The sequence below is a fragment of the Hippopotamus amphibius genome, chromosome 11, assembly GCF_030028045.1.
Source record: "Hippopotamus amphibius kiboko isolate mHipAmp2 chromosome 11, mHipAmp2.hap2, whole genome shotgun sequence".
NCBI classification, from domain to species: domain Eukaryota; kingdom Metazoa; phylum Chordata; class Mammalia; order Artiodactyla; family Hippopotamidae; genus Hippopotamus; species Hippopotamus amphibius.
This window is the reverse complement of record NC_080196.1, coordinates 18,828,377-18,848,640: the sequence shown is the minus strand read 5'-3', so window position 1 is coordinate 18,848,640 and position 20,264 is coordinate 18,828,377. Positions and strand designations below refer to the sequence as shown.

At 42.6% G+C, this 20,264-nt stretch overlaps 2 protein-coding genes across 10 annotated transcripts in view; one reads left to right on the top strand and one right to left on the bottom strand.

Moving 5' to 3' along the window:
• The window catches only part of GPLD1 (glycosylphosphatidylinositol specific phospholipase D1), a 49,701-nt gene extending 32,318 nt beyond the window's left edge, over positions 1–17,383 (top strand). For 5 of the 7 annotated variants that reach the window (XM_057698064.1, XM_057698066.1, XM_057698061.1 and 2 more), the window contains 12 exons: positions 1,709–1,895; positions 4,637–4,747; positions 6,096–6,170; positions 6,267–6,423; positions 7,005–7,146; positions 7,939–8,044; positions 8,133–8,226; positions 10,696–10,872; positions 11,221–11,381; positions 12,515–12,541; positions 12,677–12,727; positions 15,237–17,059. In XM_057698064.1, coding sequence (XP_057554047.1) covers positions 1,709–1,895; positions 4,637–4,747; positions 6,096–6,170; positions 6,267–6,423; positions 7,005–7,146; positions 7,939–8,044; positions 8,133–8,226; positions 10,696–10,872; positions 11,221–11,381; positions 12,515–12,541; positions 12,677–12,727; positions 15,237–15,323 — 1,375 coding nt within the window. In that variant the 3' untranslated portion in view covers positions 15,324–17,059. Of the gene's footprint in view, positions 1–1,708; positions 1,896–4,636; positions 4,748–6,095; positions 6,171–6,266; positions 6,424–7,004; positions 7,147–7,938; positions 8,045–8,132; positions 8,227–10,695; positions 10,873–11,220; positions 11,382–12,514; positions 12,542–12,676; positions 12,728–15,236; positions 17,060–17,261 lie in introns of those variants that run through there. The other 2 variants (XM_057698063.1, XM_057698062.1) reach the window with 2 other exon arrangements.
• MRS2 (magnesium transporter MRS2) overlaps positions 11,613–20,264 on the bottom strand; it is a 38,274-nt gene continuing 29,622 nt past the window's right edge. For 2 of the 3 annotated variants that reach the window (XM_057698068.1, XM_057698072.1), the window contains one exon: positions 17,131–19,687. In XM_057698068.1, coding sequence (XP_057554051.1) covers positions 19,577–19,687 — 111 coding nt within the window. In that variant the 3' untranslated portion in view covers positions 17,131–19,576. Of the gene's footprint in view, positions 14,795–17,130; positions 19,688–20,264 lie in introns of those variants that run through there. The other variant, XM_057698073.1, reaches the window with a different exon arrangement.

The window sequence follows — 20,264 nt, the reverse complement described above, 5'->3', positions numbered from 1 at the left end:
TTTTAAAGATCAGCTGTTACCGAACTGAACTCTGGTCCCCTCGCCCAATGCACAGCAAAGCCAATCTACTGATACCAAGTTGCGGTGAAGGAAAGTACAGCATTTATTGTAGGGCCCCAAGCAAAGGAGCTGGAGACAAGCCTCAGGTCCACTCCAATTTGGTCTTCGAGTGAGGGATGTTTTTTAAAAGGGGAAGACCAATGAAGCTGGGGTCATCACCATCTTGTGACATTTCTTAATCATAGTTTCAGGGGTCTGGATGTTTCAGTTTATGATTCTCTGGCCAGGGGGTCCATGGCTCAGGGATCTGTTAGCTCATCTTGGCCTTGAGAAGCAGCCTGAGTTTTTATGTTAATGATATCTACAATAGCAATTGCAGATATCACAATTAACGATGTAGATAGTACATTAGCGATGTTACTGACAACAGCAGTTCTAGTCATCTGACATCTTGATAATTAGTGTTCAGTTAGTACAGGATTGAGGTCAGGGGACAAGAAAGGGAATAAAGTTTTGGATACAGAGATTAATCATAAACTCGGTAAGGAAACTTGGTTTTAGGGGGACTTGGTTTCACAACTAAACTGAACCCAAGGATATAAAAGTGACTATTTTTTGGAGGTTTTTGTTAAGCCTCTTTTCTTAAACCACACTTTTAAAATCCGAATAACACTGCATTTCCCTTGGAACAGCATACCGACAGCCCTTCCTCTTCAGGCTGCTAACGCATTCAGCTCTGGCACAGGGAGTGTGGGGGTGAATGATGGCTTTACTGGCCATCATTTGTGAATAATGAATGGGTTCTTCTTGGCTGCCTTCCTGAAAATCCAAATGAGAGTGTCTTGCTGGCCTCACTGCCACAGGGGGTGGGGAGGAGCATAGCACACAGGTCCCTCCCGAGGGCCATGACGGGCCAGCATCCAGCCTCGGGCGTGCGGAGACCCAGCAGTGTTTCCCTGGTGTGCCTCTGACCCCGTTCACCAGGCATCACACCCATTAGAAATTTTTCTTCTCTTTTCCCTCTGTTCTGCTATTTATGCTTTATGCGGTCATCAGAACCAGAATAAATAAATGACTTTTGGTCATTCCAGACCCACAGAGACGTTTGAACCATTGACTCAGTGTGTCCAGCTCTATAACTGGTAGGTCATGGACTCTCCCTTAGGAACATCCACTAAATCTGTTAGGTATTTAATTTTTTCCAATATAAGCCACCCTATGCAACTATGGTAGAAATAAAGTGGTCCACTTACTGCAAGCGTGTCTTTGATCAGGTAACAAATTGAAATGAGTTGAGCCGATCGCAAGGCAACCTGTGCCATTAGCTGAAGGCAGATTTCCTCTCTGTTCTCACTTGGGGCCCGGGACTGTGCTTTGGCTGCTCTGGGTTTTGCATGTAGGACAAGATGCTCTGTGAGGATGCTTGTGTGTGTGTGTGTGTGTGAGGATGCTTTTTTTTTGTTCAGGTTATATGGTCCAGAAATGCCCAGAGCCCTTGATTTGTCCAGTTTTGTTTTTTTTTCCTCTGGGGAACAAGGATGAGTCACACAAACAATATAACCTCAGAGGTAAACACAACAGTCATGCAGGATGGAAAATTCAGCGTGAGGCAGTTAAATTCTAGAATCCAGAGAGGAAAGGAGCAGGGGACAGTTTTACCCATAGCTCTCAGGAGACACTGGGGTGGGTTTCCTCTTCTTCCTTACAGGGCGATGACCTCAGCTGACCTCAACCAGGATGGGCACGGTGACCTGGTGGTGGGCGCCCCGGGCTACAGCCGCCCTGGCCACATCCATGTGGGACGCGTGTACCTCATCTATGGTAGCAACCTGGGCTTGCCCCTTGTCAACCTGGACCTAGACGAGGAGGCCCATGGGATCCTGGAGGGTTTTCAGGTGAGGCCCCCATCTCATGTTTTCCCTTTTATTGTCAATAAGCCACTGCCCGCATTTCCCAGCAGACTCTTCCAGGATGAATGACCAATAAATAGCAAGAGTAATGATAGCAGTAACAGCTGGTGGCCTGAAGGTGTAGCACTCTTCATTTTTAAAGGCATGTTCACTTCATTAATCTTTTTTTTTTTTTTTTTTTGTGGCTGCATTGGGTCTTTGTTTTGGTGTGTGGGCTTCTCATTGCGGTGGCTTCTCTTGTTGCAGAACACAAGCTCTAGGTGCGTGGGCTTCAGTAGTTGTGGCATGCAGGTCAGTAGTTGTGGCTCGAGGGCTCTAGGGTGCAGGCTTCGTAGGTGTGGCACAGGGGCTTAGTTGCTCTGCAGCATGTGGGATCTTCCCCGACCAGGGCTCGAACCCATGTGCTCTGCATTGGCAGGTGGATTCTTAACCACTGCGCCACCAGGGAAGTGCCCATTAACCTCCTTCTGTCATTAACTTTGAGTGTTTAGTCCAACACCTTCCAGAAACACCCATCCCATACTATTCAGTGGCTTTGAGTAGCCAATCAGAATGTGATGTCTTGAAAATATAAAACCTCATTCTGTTTTGTTTTTTTTTAATATAAATGTTTTATCTTGTAAGAATGTTAGATTCACGGAAAAGTTGTAAAGACAGTCCTGAGAGTTCCCATGTACCCTTGACCCAGTGTGCCCTATGTTAACATCTTTCATAATTGTGGCATACTCGTCAAAATTAAGAGACCAACACTGGTAAATGACTAATAACTAAACTCCAGACTTTGTTCAGATTTCATTCCTTTAAGTGGTTATTCATCACCAGGAAAATCCCACAAAGACTGTACAAATGTTCCGTGTGGAGGCAGCGTGAATTCCTCTCTGGAGCACTAGAGACCTGAAGGGATTTCCTCCTGGATGTCATTGGTCTCAGTCCTTACAGGAGCGATAAACAAGGAGGGGCCAACAGAACCCTGCTGCCAGTCACAGATGAGTGTGGGGGCTTTGGTGGCACCACAACCTCCAAATATCAAGCACCAGGGGAATTTGGGGTCGGATCGTTTCTTGTCCCAGACATACCACTAAACCTTTCACTGTGGAGTTAACACTGTGAAAAAATGGTGCACCTGAACATACTTCATAAACCATTGGACTTTTCATTGTTAAATCTAGTTTAAGCTCTAATGGAAGGAGTCCCTGAATCCGAGAGGTGTAAATAAGTTGAGAGTCAGTGTAGGAGGTTGCACAGTCCCAGAGGAACAGCATTTTCTGGAACCTTCTGACACCATGTGAGAAAGTTCCAAAATAAATCAACCCATTCCTGTTACTTCTTTCTTCTTTGCCACGCCATTCCCGTCAGACTGTGGTGTGAAGTATAATCCTTTGGGCTCCTGTAGACAAGGAGTAAGAGAGGCAGCTGCTTCCTGTGCATGGGAAACTCTCTCAAAGACACTTGGAGTGAGGAAGGAGGTAGCTCTGTGCCCTCTTCTCTCAATGACGTTTAATAATTTGGAAGGTGACCAGATTAAGGCACGTGCTGAGGATGGGAATCCTGTACCCATCCCTGGTCTGCAGTTAACCTTTCTGGTCCTTGTGTATAAAATGGAAGATTAAGATAGATATCTCAAGCATTTGCCTACTTTAGAACGCTGTGCTTTTTTTGGGATGATAGTTCCCCTGCAGGAGGACGTGATGGTAGAGCCGGTGGTGATGAAACGAACCCATCTTCAGTTGGCAGGGGCCCCTACTCATTGGTTCCCATCCTGCCCCAACATGCCTGTGTCCCAGGGCAATCCTCTCTCGTTTATCAAGTTCCTGCCTTGTAGAAAGGGGCTGTGTTCTCAGATGCCATTGCACACAGATATAGAGAGATTAGCTGACAAATAACAGACGTGGGTTCTGAGGCATGTGTGATATGTGGCAAGCATCCCTTGTGCAAGACTCTTTGTTGTTAAGTTGTGAAAGAACAGGAGAACTTCATGAGTTACTTTTAGGTCTAGGCTAATGATAGACAGTAGGAGATGAAAGATCTAGAAAGTCCACCTTGGAAGAAAATTGTTCCTGAATGGGACTGAGTTTTCCAACTGTAAACCACGAAAGTAAGGGTAATAAAAGTATCCACCTTAATCCATGTAAAATGCTTGAATAGTGTCTGTAACACTGTCATCAATAGAACTTTCTGTGATGATTGGAGATGCTTTAAAACTGTGCTGTTCAGTATGGGAGCTACTAAGTGCTTTGCTTTTGAGCATTTGAATGTGGCCAGTGCAACTGAAAAACGGACTTTTTTGTTTAATGTTAAGTAATTTAAATTTAAAAGTAATAGCCACATTTAGGTAGTGGCTGCCACACTGGACAGCCCGGCTCTAGAACACCCTGAGTATTTGACAGATGTTAGCTGCTGTTATGTGATTATTATCTTGGATACTTCCCAAGAGGAGCCTGGTCCTTAACATAGGGCATGATACACACCAGACCATTTTCTGAAAACCTAGAACTTTTAAGGACCGACCTTCTCCTCTCTGGCACCTCCTCTTCCCCTCGGAGCAGACAGATGAGCCAAAAACATCCTTAGGGCAGAGCTGCACATCTGGCGGGTCATGGACGTGTTACAGATGGCCGCAGTTCTGTTCCTCAGTCCTGCGTGCTGGGTGGGGTCCCCGGGGGAGTCAGGTGTGCTCTTCTGAAGGTTGTGGCTCAGCCCAGGGGAAGTAACTGGTGCCTCTTCAGCCCGCAGGTCGGTTTGGCTCAGCTGTGGCCGTGCTGGACTTTAACAAGGACGGCGTGCCTGACCTGGCCGTGGGAGCCCCCTCGGTGGGCTCTGAGAAGCTCACGTACACAGTAAGGAGGCTGCTGGGCACAATGGTGGGGGGGTGGGGGGGAGAGGAGGAGACCCTGAGCAGGGGCTGGTGCCCACAGAGCCCCTGGAGAAAAGCAGGCAGCAGGGGTGCCAGGCAGAACATTTGTGGGGAGGTGGTCCCAGCCCCCCATTCAGCTCCTTGATGTGACTCGGGTTACCCGGCAGCTCCTGTTCCTGCCTCCCTGGCCTCAGTTTGGCTTCACAGGTGGCATTGCCCAATTCCACCAGGTAGTGTACTCTTCCTGCCCCTCTCCCCCTGGGATGCTGAATGATAGGGGAGGCAGAAATTCTAGCTAATCCGTAGCTTCCTGTCATCATGGCAGGGAGGTGACTTCCTGGATCTTCCTCTCATGCAAGGAACGCAACTTTTCTTACTGAGAGCAGAGTTCCTGGGTCCTGGCCCACGGGGCTCTCCTCCCATGAGTCCTCCACACAGTAGCCGGGCACTGCCAGTGACAGTGGAGTCAAAGGTCCTTCTTACCTTTTCCCAGTGCAGGCTCACCTCTGCCCTCCCTCCCACTCTGTTTCTAGTCCTGCAAACTATGTGTCATCTAGACCCATCCGGTGCCCTCAAGTTAGGACCGGAGACCGGTGCTCATCTAGCTCCCTCTGCCTGGAAAGCCCTCTCCCCCCACCCCCCCCTCTTTTTCTGACTTGTCACTTTTTGTGGGAAGTGTGATCTAACCCCTGGGTCAGGAGACACTTCATTGTCCTGTGCTCGCTGCACCGTCGTAGCTCCCCACACGGCGGTGTCATAGCTGCCCACTGGCCAGCTTTTGGGGCAGAGAGAGGTCGGTCTTATCCCTCCCTCTGTACTCAGTCCTTGGCTCACCATGGAAAATAAATGCTTGTAGAAGGAGCAGGGATGCAGACAGACAAGTTATGAGAACTGGTTCGTAACACAACAACTCACTGTTGTCCCAAGACAAGTGAGCAGTACTGACGTGACAGGTTAGTGATCAGAGAAATAATGGGCCAGGCCAGGGGAGGGCTTTGTGGAAAAGCCAGAAACCAAGCACAGCCTTGAAGGGGTGGGGAGTTGAGTAGGTCATTCTGCAAATACACTGAACAATCATGGATGGCAGATCCAGAACAAGACGCTGGGGACGCAAAGATAAAAATGACAGTTTCTGCTCTGGGGGCTCTAATACTCTGATGGAAGTGGCTGACGACCAGGACTGGACACTGACTTCTGTTGGTAATTAAGCTCCTGACTCTGCAGGGCTCTGATGGTGATTTAGTTCATCAGTCACCTTTGTCTTGCTATTATTTAAGGTTCTCAGGCCACCACCAAGTCTTATCATCGCCCTGTGGTTTGTCCTTGTCCAGGGTGAAGTGTACATCTACTTCGGTTCCAAACAAGGAAGACTCTCTTCTTCCCCCAACGTCACCATCTCTTGCCAGGTATGACCACCTTCGCCAGGTACAGAAAACTAGAACTCGCTGCACCCTGCTTGCCTCAAGGGCTGAGTAAAACGTGTTTTCCTGTTTCCTCTTCAGGACACTTACTGTAACTTGGGCTGGACACTCTTGGCGGCAGACGTGAACGAAGACAGTGAACCTGACCTAGTGATTGGCTCCCCTTTTGCTCCAGGTGGAGGCAAACAGAAGGGAATTGTGGCTGCGTTTTATTCTGACTCCAGCCACAGCGACAAAGGTAGTGCTTGCTGGGGTGGGGGAGGGGGGCGGCGGCTGTGGGAAGCGGGGAGACCTCTGCTGCTCTAGTCTGTGGTACCTTCTCTTGCATATGAGTTTTTGTCCTATTTCCCTCCTTGCATATGAGTTTTTGTCCTATTTCCCTCATTGCATATTGTTTCACCCAAATTTTCTAACATTCTTACTCTTGCAGATATGCTGGCAAATGACACGGATAGATTCACTGAGAGGGTCTATGCATGTAGGGTCCGTGAGAGGGTCTATACAAAGAGGGATCCAGATCCAAAGTTGGGGCAGTAGTTATTCTCACAGTGTCTCCTGCCAGGGAATTCCCAACAGGCCCTCTTTTTAAATACCATTCTCCAGTCCACAGAAGTGAGCTCTAGAAATTTTTATTTCTTACATGAAGTGCGAGTTGCATTTCTGACGTTGGGGCCCTGGGAACAGCATGGGGGCACGTAAGGGTTGTGGCAAAACCTTGGCCCAATGAACCTGTTTTTCATTATCCTACAAAAAGGGCCCACTCTTTCCATTCTGGTAGTCTTTCCACGTGAAGTAAAAGGCACTGGTTATCTTGTGTAGAAAAGCTGAACGTGGAGGCAGCTGACTGGATGGTGAGAGGCGAGGAGGACTTTGCCTGGTTAGGATACTCCCTTCACAGTGTCAGTGTCAACAACAGGACTTTGCTGTTGGCTGGGAGCCCCACCTGGAAGAATGCCACTAGGTGAGTGCCAACGTTGGGGCCAGGGACCAGTGAGCATGAGGGGTAGGTGCCCGTGACCGTGGGAGCCCACCGAGTGCAGGGCTCAGAGGAAGTGGCTAAGAAATTCTTACTCTTCAAGGAAAAGCTAAGGCTCTGGGGCAAGGTTGCAGATGTTATTTTTCAGTAGTTTAAAAGAGAGATGGGTGTGTTGGTTTGCCAGGGCTGCCATACACAGTACCATAGCCTGGGTGGCTTAAGCAGCAGGAATTGATGGTCTCATAGTTTTGGAGGTTAGATCAAGGTGTCAGCAGGGTTGATTTCTCCTTCGCTTACAGATGACAATTTTCTCCCTGGGCCTCACACAGCCTCTTTTCTGTGCGCCTATCCCTGGTGTCTTTCCTTCTTCTTATACGGATACTAGTCAAATTGGTCAGGGCCCCACCCTAATGACCTCATTTTAGCATAACTACCTCTTTAAAGACCCTATCTCCAAATGCTTTCACATTCTCAAGTATCGGCGGTTAGGATTTCAGCATATGAATTCTGGGGGAACACAATTCAGCCCACAACAGTAGGCATCCCTCTATTTTGTCAGTTGGGAAGGAGAGTGGTGAACCTCACACCTGGAGAGCCTTGGTATTGGGATTCATTCTGAAAGCCCCCCACGCTCATGCCTAGGATCACAGGGACCAGGAGCACACCGGGAGGGGGGCATGGGTGGGGAAGACGTGGATTGTCTTCCCTTGGACCTGAATACCTGTCCAGCACAGAGTCCTGTGCCCCAGCAGCTAAGCCCAGTGTGCTTCATTCCAGTCTGGGCCGTTTGTTCCGCACTCATGATGAGAAACAGAGCCCTGGACGGGTATATGGCTATTTCCCGCCAAACTGTCAAAGCTGGTTTACCATTTCTGGAGACAAGGTATGGTAGCCCCTCCCTCCCCAGGAAAGTGGACACCAATAGGAAAGTTTTCTTAGCTGTGCTATGTTGACTTAACTGCATTTCACAGGCAATGGGGAAATTGGGTACTTCCCTGTCAAGTGGCCACGTGATGGTGAATGGGATCCGGACACAAGTGCTACTGGTTGGGGCCCCGACTCAAGGTAGGTCATCTGCCATGAAACTTCGCTTTTTAGTCAGGTGGCTCCTTGACCATGTCATATTGGGGGAAAATTAGGAGATCTGGAGGCAGACAGACCTGAGTTTGAATATTTTCCTTTCTTATTAATAGCAAGCTGGATCACCTTGGGGAAGTTACTTAAACTCCCTGAATACAGCTTATAATATCCACTTCAAAGATTTGTTTAAAGTCACACGTGAAAGTAACTTGGTGTGTTTTTAAAGCTCCTATCCCATTGAGCTTGGAGATAGAGCAAATTTTATAAATCAGTTCACCAGGAATAGGTCCACTCTGAGGGTGTGTGTCAATAAAACATTATTTTAATTACTTTATGAGTTAAAAAAAACAAAAAAACAAACAAAACCCCAAAATTCTACTCTCCCCAAGAGTATAAAAGCGAATTATGCTTATTGTAGAAATTTGTGAAAATATAAGTATATAGAAGAAAAAAATCACCCCTTATCCAGATGTTTTAAAACTAAAACTCAGACATGTTTTTTTCACACCTAATGTATCCTGAGCATGTTCTTATGTTAAATATTCTTCTAATTCTTCTAACCTGTACCACATTTTTTCCGTATGCACATGCCAACACTTACTACCATCGTCCTGTCATTAGAGGGTCTAATCTTAAGGTTCTTAATACATATGCTCAAATTATTTTTCAAAAAGATTTTTGTTTCATGCAATATATTTGAATAATAAGCAGAAGTGGATTGGGCAAAGATTAAACTTTTCATTGCATGAGTAAGGACGCAGCATTATAACAACAAAAAGTTGCTGATTTAGCCTTGGGATAGTTTTTTGTTTTTGTTTTTTCCTTTACAGAGTCTAGGTAGTGATTTCTAAACTCTTGCAAGACACATTACTAATTTTATTTGTCTCGCCACTCTTGCTGTCACAGTGCTGTGAATTAGAGCTTCCCAAATTTTCTTACTTTTGGTCCCTTTACTACCTTAGTAATTTTCTCTATTATAAAATATGGTATAAAATACAGAATAAAAAGATTATATATATCATGATATATAAGTGATGCTTTTGGAGATAATTATAAATTCACATGCAGTTGTAAGAAATAACAGAGGTCATGTTATAGTTTATCCAGTTTTCCCCAATGATAATAACTTGCAAACCATAACCAGTGTCACAACTGGGTTATCAACATATAATCCATGAATCTTGTTCAGATTTTCCTTTTTTTACTTGTACTTTGATTGTATTTCACCAACATAATTTGAGGGGCCCAGACAAATATTTTGTTAATTATCCAGAATTTCACGTCAGCAACAGGAAAACATAAGGCCAAGCACAGGGCCTTTCTCAGAATGAGGCCCCACGTGGCTCAACAGCTCACAAATGCTGTGTTTATGTCCTAACAGCTTAGCTCTTTAAGGGCACTATACCACTTCTCAAACCCTGGAACAGGATTAGACACCGCTGTCCACATTTCAATCAACACTGATTTTCTAGTGGTACCTGCGTTTTATTGGAACAACCCGTTATGATAAAATCCCAGTTGTGCAAAGACGTGACATCATTGAAAGGAATGTAGAGATCTAATGTTGGAACTGTGACCCGCCCCCAGCGGGTAGTTCACGTAGCATCAGACAGACGTCGTGTTATCAGCAAAAATGTAAGACACCTGCTGTATCACCATGAGTTCGCTTTAGTTTCACTGTATCGTTGGGGAATCACAGCTCTATGGACAGATTCGGTTAAATGTGAAAAATCTGATCTACTTTCAGGGCAAGTTTGAGGACGTTGAGGCCCGTCCCTCTCGCCTGGTCTCCTGCCTCTGGCTCGGCAGGACCTCTGGGCCAGAGTGTGGCCAGGATACACAACAGTCTAAATATTCGGTGGGGATTTTAGGGTGCTCATTAAAAATTACAAAGTACTTTTGGTATGAAAAAGAATACTCAATGATGGCAAGGTTGAGGTGAGATGGGATTCATACACTGCTGTATTCATACACTGCTGGTGAAATGTAAATTGATGTACCTTTTCTAGAAAAAGGTGCGGCAAAATGGCAAGAGCCATTCCTCAAATCCAGTGCTATGTAGGCTCCTTCTAAGAATCTGTTCTCAGAAAATACTCAGAACTATGGGGAAGGATATTTATCATAGTATTAATTATAAAAGCAAAAAGTTAAAAATGGCCAAAATGTAAAATTTAATTTTATAATCTGCAGAAACCGCTATTAAAATGTGTGTAAGTATGTATCACTCTCTCTCCAGAAAGAAATAGATATGCGTTATATTCATTTTCTTTATACTTTTTTTGGGGTTTCCCACCCCTTTCATAATCATATACCAAAAAACCTTGGCATTACAAATTTGACAGTTTTGACTGTCTCACAGAAACCCTGAGTCAGTGACACGGAGGAACCTGTAATTTCTATGTCCCATCTTCGTTCTTGTGGTGGCTGCAGTTACCGGACTGTGGTTTATTTCAGATGTCGTGGGTAATATAGCTTTCCTGACCATGACCTTTCAGCAAGATGGAAGGACTTGGATGTATGAACTGATACCTGACTCACAGCCGTCTCTGCTTAGCACCTTCAGTGGAGACCGCCGCTTCTCCCGCTTTGGTGGCGTACTGCACTTGAGCGACCTGGATAATGATGGCTTAGGTAGGAAAGGAACAGTGTCTCTGGCCAAGAGAGTCCTTTGCTTAATAGCTGAGTCCCCCTAACTGGATAATCTAGGCTCTACCCTCATAATGAATCAGTACCAGAGCCGGATGTACAAGCATGAGTACTACTTTTTGAATGTGGTGACATGAGAGCCACCCACATCAACTATCGTTAATGAATGATGAAACAGAACACAAAAGCCTTTGACTACGTTGGAATGAAATCAGGACAGACTAGTAAAGGATGTGCTAATATTATGTGTGGCAGTTTGGGTTAGGATCCAGTAGTGGAACAATGACACAGAGGAGTAAGAGACTTCCTTCTGCTGGTTTTCATTGCTTACAGATGAAATCATCATGGCAGCCCCACTAAGGATCACAGATGTAACATCTGGACTGATGGGGAGAGAGGATGGCCGAGTTTACGTGTATAATGGTAAAGACGTCACCTTGGGTGACATGACAGGCAAATGCAAATCATGGATAACTCCATGTCCAGAAGAAAAGGTAAGTGTTCTTGTACCTGAATTCAGGTAACCAGACCCTTACCTGGGGTCAGGACACAATCACTTGCTTGTGTTTGTAGGCCCAAGCTGCCTGCAGTTCTGCAGTGTTCACCCCCTCCCACAGCTGAAGTTCAGCTGGAAGTGGTGTCATGTTGGTTCTCGGTCATAGCCTGCCACTGCCTGGTCAGGAGCCCACAGCAGAACAAAACAGGCCATGGCCACTGGGGTTTCACGAAAACTCCCACACTTTTTATTTCATCTTTCATTGGTTTGTTTTATTCCTTTTCTCAGGTGGGTTTCCTTAAGTTTCCTGGGTCTAAAACACTTGGCTGTTATTTTTAAACTTAAAAGTTATTTTTTAAATTGCAACAAAAGAAAGTTTATTGTAAAAATATTACAAAACACACAGTACAAAGAAGAAAATTAAAATCTACCTAGAATTCCACTCTGCAGAGAATGTCTATTAACATTTTGATGTGTATCCTTCTAGTATTTTTTTCCTGTGAACTTAATTGCTACCATTTATTGTGCATTTATTCTGTGCCTAGCACTATGCTATACGTAAAAAATCTAATCCACGTCAAAGTTATTAATTTGGTATTATGCCCATTATAAAGAAACTGAATACTGGAGAAGGAAGTTGTCACAGGTCACACTATTAGGAAATAGCAGAACAGGGACTTGAACCAAGAGCTGATTCTTAACCATTACACTGTGCGTGTGTATATTTTATTAATGGTTGTGATCACACTGTACATGATTTTGTATACAACTTTATAACTACTGTTTTACCTATCAGTGTAATAATTTTAATGTTTTCTATGCCTGCCTACATTCTTATACAACGTATCTACCAGATACGTAATTTTATGTGTAGATAAACCAGTTTAACCATTATTTGACTGTTATTAGTCACTTAGTCCATTTCAAATTTTTGCTGTTATAATATTCACATATAAATATTTTTTTATACATCTATTTTTTGAGCTAAATTCCTATAAGTGGAATTTCTGGTGACAAAGGCCTTCTCTAAAATGTAGAAATGTGAGTGTAAGAATGTAGTTAAAATTGGTTTAAAAACCTCCATGAACAGTAATAACAGTAACAGTCTCCCTTTCTATCACTTTCTTTCAGGCCCAATACGTAATGATTTCTCCTGAAGTAAGTGCCTTCTGAAAAAAATGAAGAAAGAAAAACTACCCCACCCTCCAAAAAAGTAGCCCTTCCTCTTATTTCAAGTTGATAAAATAATGGCCTTTGAAAACACACCATATTAACAGACAGTGTGCTTTGCAGGCAGGCTCAAGGTTTGGGAGCTCTATGATCACTGTGAGGTCGAAGGAAAAGGTGAGCACCAAGACTACCGCTTTGATATTTGCATTTGTTCTAGGGCTGGGATTTGGGAATGATCTCATTTTGTATGTATTTTAGATTTTTTTTTTTAATATTTGAAAAATAGAGGGACACAAAAAAGAAAACACACATAATCCCAGCAGTTTTGGGGGAAAGTTCCCCTCGCTACCCCTCCAATCTCATCCTCTACAGCAGGGGTTGGCAAATTACAGCTTGTGGGCCAACTCTAGCTGGCTGCCTGTTTTTGTATAGCCCATGAACTAAAAATGACTGACATGTTTAAAATGATTAAAAAAAATATTTTGTCACACATGAAATTTAGATGAAGTTCAAACTGCAGTGTCTCTAAAGTTTTACTGGAATATAGCCACCCTCATTCCTTTCTATACGGCTGCTACTGTACTACGACGGCAGTTGATCGGTTGCCTCTGATGGACGTCCCACAAAGCCTAACGTATTATCCTGGCCCTTCAATGGTAAAGTCTGCCAACCCTTGCCATATTGGCTAAGCACTGTTAGTATTTTGGTTCTTTTTCTTCAAGACTTTTTGTATGACTTTAGAAGCAGATATAGACATGCAACTGTATTTTAATGCCTCTTTCCAGGCAAGTACATATAGAGCTATCTGATTCTTTTTAACGACTAAATAGTAATTTATTTTCTGGTTGCACCGTATTTTAATTCTTAGGTTCACTTTCTCACAGACATGTTAGTTATTTCTCATAGTTATTTCCATTTTTAAAAAAAATTATTACAGATAGTGCTCTAGTGAGCATTCTTGTATCTATATCTTTAGCACTGTGCAAATATCTCTGCTGGTGAGATTCCTAGAAGACTGCTAGGTCGAGGTATGCACATTTTGAATTTTAATAGATACAACAGATTAAATGGGTTTTATCTTAAAACATACAGCTAAACCACTGATTCTGCTCACTTATTTTAGGAGATGACATTGTATAGAACTATGCTAGGTGATGAGAGAGAGAAAGAGAAGACCAAGTCCCTGCTCTTGAGGAAAATTAAGATTTATACATGTGGGAAGTTAAAATGCAAATCAGTAAGTGTGAACTGTGAGATGAAAGGCTAGAGAAGCCTTCCCAGATTTTCGAGTACAGAACCAGGTCTGTAGGGCTTGGTGGCTGCTGTGGCCCTGGCTCTGGCCTGTGAGAACTGTGGTGGAACTGCCCTCTACTGGCCAACAGTTCAAGAAGCCCTTGCTTTAACTCATTTCTAGGCAAGCTTGAGAGCAAAAACTTAGGGTAGGGTTAACCACAAAAAAGATGGATTACAAGCTTACGGGAGGATTTTCAAAAGACCAAATCACAGGAATCTCATACGTTTGCCTTGCATTTTAAATTTTATTCACTTTCCAAGAATTAGACATTATCAAGGAACCATGTATTACATAACATTTATACTCAGCCATTATTTATACCAGCTGAATGGGGTAGTATAGGTCATCTGAAAGTACTTTATATTTGACGCCTGTCTGTATAACACTGCAAATTCATCTCCCTAATGACAGTTCACAAGTCCATATTAAAACTACTCCACTTTCCCAACACATACCTGAGACTGGGGGCCCTAAACCACTCTAAGTATAAAGATAAAGGTTATATTTAAAAAATGGACACAGACAATCTAAGGATAATCAGAGTGGGTGGCCTTTTACTGAGACTTGAGAAAAAGTTATGATTTTGAAGACTCCTCTTCCTTTCTCTGTGTGAGCATTAACCACTGAACTAGTAGCCAACTAGTTCAAAACCCAAGGATTGGGAGGACTCAGCACTTACCCGAGTGGTACTGCCACTGTATTTCTGAAACCTCCTGTGGGGCTGCCTCCAGTCAGCCTGCAAGCCCTGGCGGAGCAGTGTTACGTTGGGTACCAGAGAGGCAGGCAGACCTGAGGCGTGGTCCCTGCCCCCATACTCTTAAGACCATCCAGGTCTTTATGATGACCAAAGGCAGCGAGAGATCAGTGCAAGTCTATGCTGGTGGAGTCAGGGAAGGCCTTGTAGAGCCCCTCGGGCCTGAGTGGGTCTGGAAATAGGAGTAGGCTGACTGGGCAGAGAGAGGGCAAGAAAGAGGGGAAGACTTGATTTTAGGAATAAGGATGTTTAACTAGGAAATGGAGAGGAGACTTAGCTCATAGACAAACTACAGGCAAATCTAGTAAATGAGTAATTCCATAAATGAGTTTAAATTTTCCCTCTTATTTGACACTGGCATATTTAAAAAGATACAAGCAAAGGGTTAAGCATAGCATTTGACACATGGTAAAGGCTCAATAAATGTTAGCCGTTATTATTTCTGGATTCCATTGGCAGTTTTAAGTCAGTGAGAAACTTCACAGAAGGTTTGGTCATTTTATGGTCACATCCTGCTCTACCAAAACCCTAGAAGACAGTTGGATCAGCCACACCTCACTCATCAGCCATGGTCCAGAAAAACATGCTGCCTGGACTACAGCAGGAACTTAAGGACTGTCTTCTCTCCCCTACAGAACCAAGTTGTCATTGCTGCTGGAAGGAGTTCTCTGGGAGCCCGACTCTCTGGGGCGCTTCATATCTATAGCCTTGGCCAAGGCTAAAGGTTTCACAGCCAGACTCTCTGGAAACAGGTGACAGCATCGGATGTATGTGAAATAGCAGATACTCTGGTTATTCACATCCCCTTCCAAAGTTTACTCCCTTCTCTCCTTTGTACCTAAACTTATCCCTCACTTGTTTCCTGTGCTCACACTTGCTGTACAAACCTATTTCCTCTTCCATGTGAGTACCTGTCTTTCTGATGCCTGGAAAGGCCTCTCTCCGCTTATCTCTTAGGGAAAACCTCTGTAACACAGTTCTTCCTAAAAAGTTGGTGACCCATTCCAATCAAAGTGAAATAGAAAGCACAGTATACGGAAAAAAGTGTGAGGGGGAGAAACAGAGTGAGGAGAAAAGGATGGGGTTGAAGCATAACCTCACAACCCCAAAACCAGGTTGTAAATGATGGGGTCCTTTCTTATGAGGATTATTGTATTTTCAATGTTTCATATAGTGAAAGAAAAATATAAAAAGTAAAACATCATCTTACTGTGCCCTCAGATGCTTTTGGAGAAATGACTGTCCTAAAAGCTGATGACCCTAGTGATCCTCCACTAGTCTGAAGTCCTCCCACGAAGCCTTGGGTGCATTAGGCTGCCACAAGCTGCGCCAACAGAACTAGAGCAGGAAGAAGACATCTTCCTGAGCCAAAGGCGACTGTAAGGGACCAAGAGGAGTGAAGCAGGCCTTGGCCGCCTTTGTTCCTGGGCTGGTTTTAGTAGAGTAGATCCCACCTGCCAGTCCTGCAGGGTAGCATATTTAAGGGGAAAGAATGTACCACAGGATTTCAGCTTCACTAAAAATCTGCATAAACAGTAACTAGCTGATTCTCTATCAGTCGGGGTAGAACCTCTTTCTTTTGACACTAGTGAAATGATACGAAAAGCAGGAGAAAATAAAAAATGACCAGAGCCCTTCTCTTAGCTTCTCTAGAGACAGTACAGAGACTGGTCAAAGAAGAGTAAAGTTAAATTAGAACTCAAGGAAAAGCTAGTAGAATTACAATTGGGAGCATCAGGTGAGTGTAAATACAGGAAAACAGCATAAACAGGCACATACCTAGGTAGGGTCTCTGGATCACGCCTGTCTCGTCTTTCTTAAAGACATATACTAGCTGCATGGCTCCCTAAGGCACAGCAAAAAGCACACAGAAACATTTGGTTTTTGGTTAACAATTGTTGGCAGCTTAACCTATCTGAAGAATTACTTTTAATTAAAAGGAAGTTTATTTTTAGGGGACCAGAAATTACGCAGTTGTATTCCCTTATGAGTTGAGAAGTCCAAGTGTAGAACAAGCTGATGACACTGCATTTTAGTAAAGGCATGTTCTCAGTACTGGATCTTTTCATTAGAAGGATGCATATCTTCATACTACCATTATTATAGAAAGTATTACGCTTTACTAAATGATAGGGCCTATGTTTAAACATGATTATTCTTTACTTGAGGATTTATATCTTCTCAATGCCTGAACATACCAGATAGTAAGCAACAGGAAGAGGTTAAAATTTACAAAGTTAGAAGCAGGTTTTCATATAGGATATTAAACCATACTAACCCCATATTCAAAAACTATATAAATTGTACTCCTACTGTGTATATGGAAAATACGTAAAAACCCAACATACAGAAAAAAAAATACCTGACAGTTATCCCAATAGGTGGATTAAATTTTCACTCTACAAAGTTTTTTTTTTTTTTTTTACTAAGTCTTAACTGTAGTTCTAAGCATTGATTCTGAAATACTTAACAAAAACACCTTATAGGGTTTTAATCTCTCATGAACAGAAATCTGAACTTATATGACAGTTTAACTCAAAATCACCTTTATTGAAAGATATTAGAACACATTTACAGGTTTACAAGTTTTGTCTATTACCTGTATATGCAAAAACTTTAAGGCTTCAAGACTGGAATTGCTTTATGCCTTTGTGTTGCAGGCCTAAAGCGATCTGAAGTGAGTTTGGGAATGAACTCAGGTCTCTGAATTCCCTATTCTATGCTCCATCTGCGTAGCCATTACTAAAGTAATGACAATAAATCCTGAATTTAAAGTGAGTTTAATATTGTAATTCCAAAACATAAAGCTGTGTACAACTCTTGGAATAACTCACCAAAATAAATGGCTTTTTAATAGGACTATTTAGTGGTTATCAGTCTTTATCAAGAATAAAGTAAGTGTTAATAGCATCTTAAAATGGCGTCTATTCTGGCCACACTTACAAAGACAATCTATTAAGAATATTGTTCCTTGTACTTGTACATGTTAAACAGGATACTTCTTGCTGTTTACTCATATAACTGAATGTTTCATATTCTTTCACCTTACTTACAAAAAGTTTATTTACTCTGTCTATTTAAATTCAAACTTTAAAACTACTGAGCTTTTTGGGGGGGCATAGGCTGTTTTACTGAGGGCTCTTTAACGTAAGAAGCATCTTGCTATCTATCACCAAAGCAGAGCTAGCAGACTTCTCAAAATCATACTTGACTTAACCACCTTCAAGAAATTTATAAACCACTTGTACCTTCCCTTTATCAGGCTTATGAGGTAGTTGCATTTATTTTCCCTTTTACTGATGAGACATGACTCATCAGAAATTTTTACCTAAGCCCACAAACAAAGTAACATCAGAAAGAAAAAAGGCCAAAATTCTATCCTATGCCTGATCTTAACCAAATCAACTTTTGCTTTCTGGACTTCCAATTCTTCATATGTCACAGTTAAGTGATATTTATTACCTATTTTACAATGATAAACTAAGATCAAAAATAGCAGCAGAGTGCCCTGTGAAATCTAAATATTGTCAAAGATACTTCATCTTGGAAATCATCAAACAGATGTATGATGCTATTTACATTCCAACAACCACACCATAAAGTGTGCTCCAAGACAAGCCCGGCCTGTTTCATGCTATTCTAATGTCCTCTCACAACCACACATGGGAATAGGGAAAACTATTATCACCTGTAACTTTTTCTTTCAAATCAGCTTCTAGAAAAGCATTTTTATTCCTAGCATCAAACCACCTGGTAAATGGACCCTAAACTTCCTCATATGACATATTAGGGTAGCAGCTATCCTCCAACATCGTCAGGGCATGCGTATTTTATTACTAAATTTGTAGTGCAAGAGCTGTTCTGAACACTCTAGAATCTTCTATGCATGTTACTTTTGGAGGCAAATATAACTGCAATGTTCTATTGCATAACTGTACTTAACCTCCAGAAAATAACATGGGTTGGCCAAAATGTTCGTTTGGGTTTTAAACCCATTATTAAAAAAGGCAGAAGATGTTAAGTAGGATAGATGCTTTGAAATGTACAAATATTAGCCATTTGTTTTAAACCCGAATCTGATTGTGAAAACAAAAAGGTATCACGATTTTTAAGTTTATCTACCCTCCTGTTTTAGGAAGCCCATCTGTCAACCTCTGAGGTATAGACAAATGGATTAACTAGGCTACACATTTCTTCCTTTTTGGGGTGACATATCTGTTTTAAAAACCAGGGAATGACCAAAACAGCTATAAAGTAGTAACAGAATGGAAATACTTTCTTTCAACTCTATTTCCAAAGGCTTTAATTACAGTCAAGCAAAGCAAAAGTTTCATTGGTTGAGGAACTAAAATTCTGATTAATTAGAATCTATATAAAGCTGATATTAAACTCATTTCCTTTTTTTCATTCCTTACATAAAAAGGGAACAAATACAAGAAAATGAGGTTATGTCAAAGAATGATTTAAAAACACAAAATCCCCGAGTTTAAGGTGAATATATATTCTGCTAGCTTTTCAGTCACCTGAGAGTCAGGAAATTCACAAGAATGTGATTCCCTGTACTAAGAACTATGGCTACTTGCTCTCATAACTGTGGGCTTGTCAAGTTTCCCGGCTTCATTTGGCATGAGGTTGCACTTTTGTTGACATGTATAAATTAAATTAAATAGCACATAATCTATTCTTGTGGTAAGTTTCTCTCTCTGTGCCTTACATGTCTATAAAAACAGCTTTTTAAGTTTGTAGGAAATGGGATTTCGGCCTTTTACAAAGCAAGCGCTTTTTCTTTACTCAGAATTCTAAAAACGCAATTAAGTTCCAGTGTTGTGACTGCCATAATATTTTTATCAGACACTATAATTTAAATGTCAGTGATTTTTCCCAAGTCTCTGACTCTATAAAAGAGAATAAAAAAGACTATCAGAATCTTCCTGTGACTACCATAAAAAACAACTCAGTGACCACCGGGTTGTTCCTAACGGTTTGTTAGGACACCCCTGCTTGATCCAAGTCCATCCGGCCTGAAGCTGTGTTTCACTTCCATCCTTCTATCTGCCTGCAGTGTCTTTTTAGGTAAGGAGGCCATCTAAATAGAGCAGAAAAATTCATAACTTTAGTTGTGCCTGTTTAAAAGAAAAGCCGCCAGTAAAATGACACATTAACGATACAGTAAATGACACATTAATGATACAGTAAATGGTACATTTAGTGACACGAGGGAAGGACCTCTAGTGGAGCCGAGCTGCCTACGAGTATCTTGAGCACGTGCTCCAGGGGTGTAAACTACATGTAAAACGTAGGAGAAAGAGGTAAACTGTGTATCTCTTCCTAATGAGAACGCTGTGTTTTCTACATTTCAGTTTCGGTTATGACAAAACCTGCAGCAGAAATATTAACATATGCCTAAGTGTACAATGCCTGTCACAGCATTCCACACAAAATACATTTCTAACTTGTTTACTGTGCCAGGCCCTGTGCTAATAAGTGCTTTACACGTATTATTTAATTCTCCCTTTAACTATATGAAGCAGGCGGCACTGACTTAAGTGACAGGTGGGGAAACTGAGCGAGGCTTAGAGAAGTTAAGCAGCCTGCTCAGGGTCACAACGCCTGAGGCAACGTAAGCCCAGGCCGCAGGACTTCAGAGCCTGGGCCTGCAGCCC